Source organism: Orycteropus afer, unplaced genomic scaffold (genome assembly GCF_000298275.1).
Source record: "Orycteropus afer afer isolate SDZICR_OR568_19922 unplaced genomic scaffold, OryAfe1.0 scaffold00438, whole genome shotgun sequence".
Lineage (NCBI taxonomy): Eukaryota > Metazoa > Chordata > Mammalia > Tubulidentata > Orycteropodidae > Orycteropus > Orycteropus afer.
In genome coordinates, this window is record NW_006922025.1 from 2,573,505 (window position 1) to 2,574,779 (window position 1,275).

Sequence of the window (1,275 nt, forward strand, 5' to 3'; positions counted from 1 at the left end):
GGGCAATCTACTTCCATAGTGATACTGCCTCGGAAACCCAAGGAGGGGTCGCTATGAGTCGGGTCTGACTCGACGGCACATAACAACAACAACATGCTACATTCATCATCTCTCAAACTTTTGTTTATGAAATGAGGCCTCGGTAGTTTAAAAAGAGCGCAGGTGATTCTGACGTGAAACAGACTTGAGAAACAGTGTTCCTAAAAATTTTCAGAAAACCCCACTAACAGGCAATGAGATGATAAAAACTGGAGAGAGAAAGATGGGACACAGGAATCATGCTGTTCACTCTGCCCTTATCTCCTATTAGCATGAAACTACAAATGCCTAAGAGGAAAAGGAAAACTCACTGCGTGTTCATGTGGCATTTTTTCAGCTTCTCTTCCAGCTCAGACAAGTCTCGCAGATCTGCTCCAATAATGGCATATCTCTTTGAATCCAGTATGTGTCCATCTGCAGATGCAAGAAGAGCGATAATATTGTAACTTCAGGAGTCGTGGCCTTTTCAATATTAATTTTATTCTTCTTTCCCATTCTTCAAATCTATGCTCATTATAAAAAAATAAAATAAAAATATATCAGATAAAGAGGGTGAAAATTAACCAAAATGGCATACTTTCCAAAGATAACTATTACCATTTTGGTATATAATATTTCAGCCTTTTTTTCTTAAGTGCTTAAACTTGTATATAGCACATACATCCATTCTCTCGTTTTCCTTCTTTCCACCCCTTCCTACCTGTCTCTCTCTCTCTCTGTCTCTCTCTCTCTCACACACACACACATACACACTGCACAAAGAAAATGGGACCACCCAATACTTGTTTTGAAACTGCTTTTCCTACTTAACAATAGCATCAGGGATATCCTTCTCCAAAATGATTTCACGGTATTCCACTGCATGCATAACATACAACCTACTTAGCCAGTCCTCCATTACTGGACATGTGGCATTTTCGAGTTTCCCCCATCCCAGGCCCTGCAATGAGCATTCCTATATACACATCATGAAGCACCTGTGCAGATCTCTATGAGGAGGATTATGAGATAAAAGAACAAACCCATCTACACATCAGCACAGATCACCAGACTGCTCTCTAAACAGTGTGCCAATTTGTGACACATTATTTTTAAAAGATAAAAGCTTAAGGACTTGCAGTGTAGTAAATTACTTTGTGTGGCTTTTCTACCCATAAGTTTTTGTAAACTCCAAAGTGGAATTTGCTATGAGCAACTGAGGAGCTCCTGATTGCTGAAGGTGTCCATCTGGAGTAT

At 39.7% G+C, this 1,275-nt stretch overlaps 1 protein-coding gene across 1 annotated transcript in view; it reads right to left on the minus strand.

The window, feature by feature from the left end:
* Positions 1-1,275, minus strand: part of LCMT1 (leucine carboxyl methyltransferase 1) — a 75,835-nt gene that overhangs the window by 28,293 nt on the left and 46,267 nt on the right. The window contains exon 6 of the mRNA XM_007954170.2: positions 351-453. Within this exon, the coding sequence (XP_007952361.1) occupies positions 351-453 (103 nt within the window). The remainder of the gene's footprint in view (positions 1-350; positions 454-1,275) is intronic.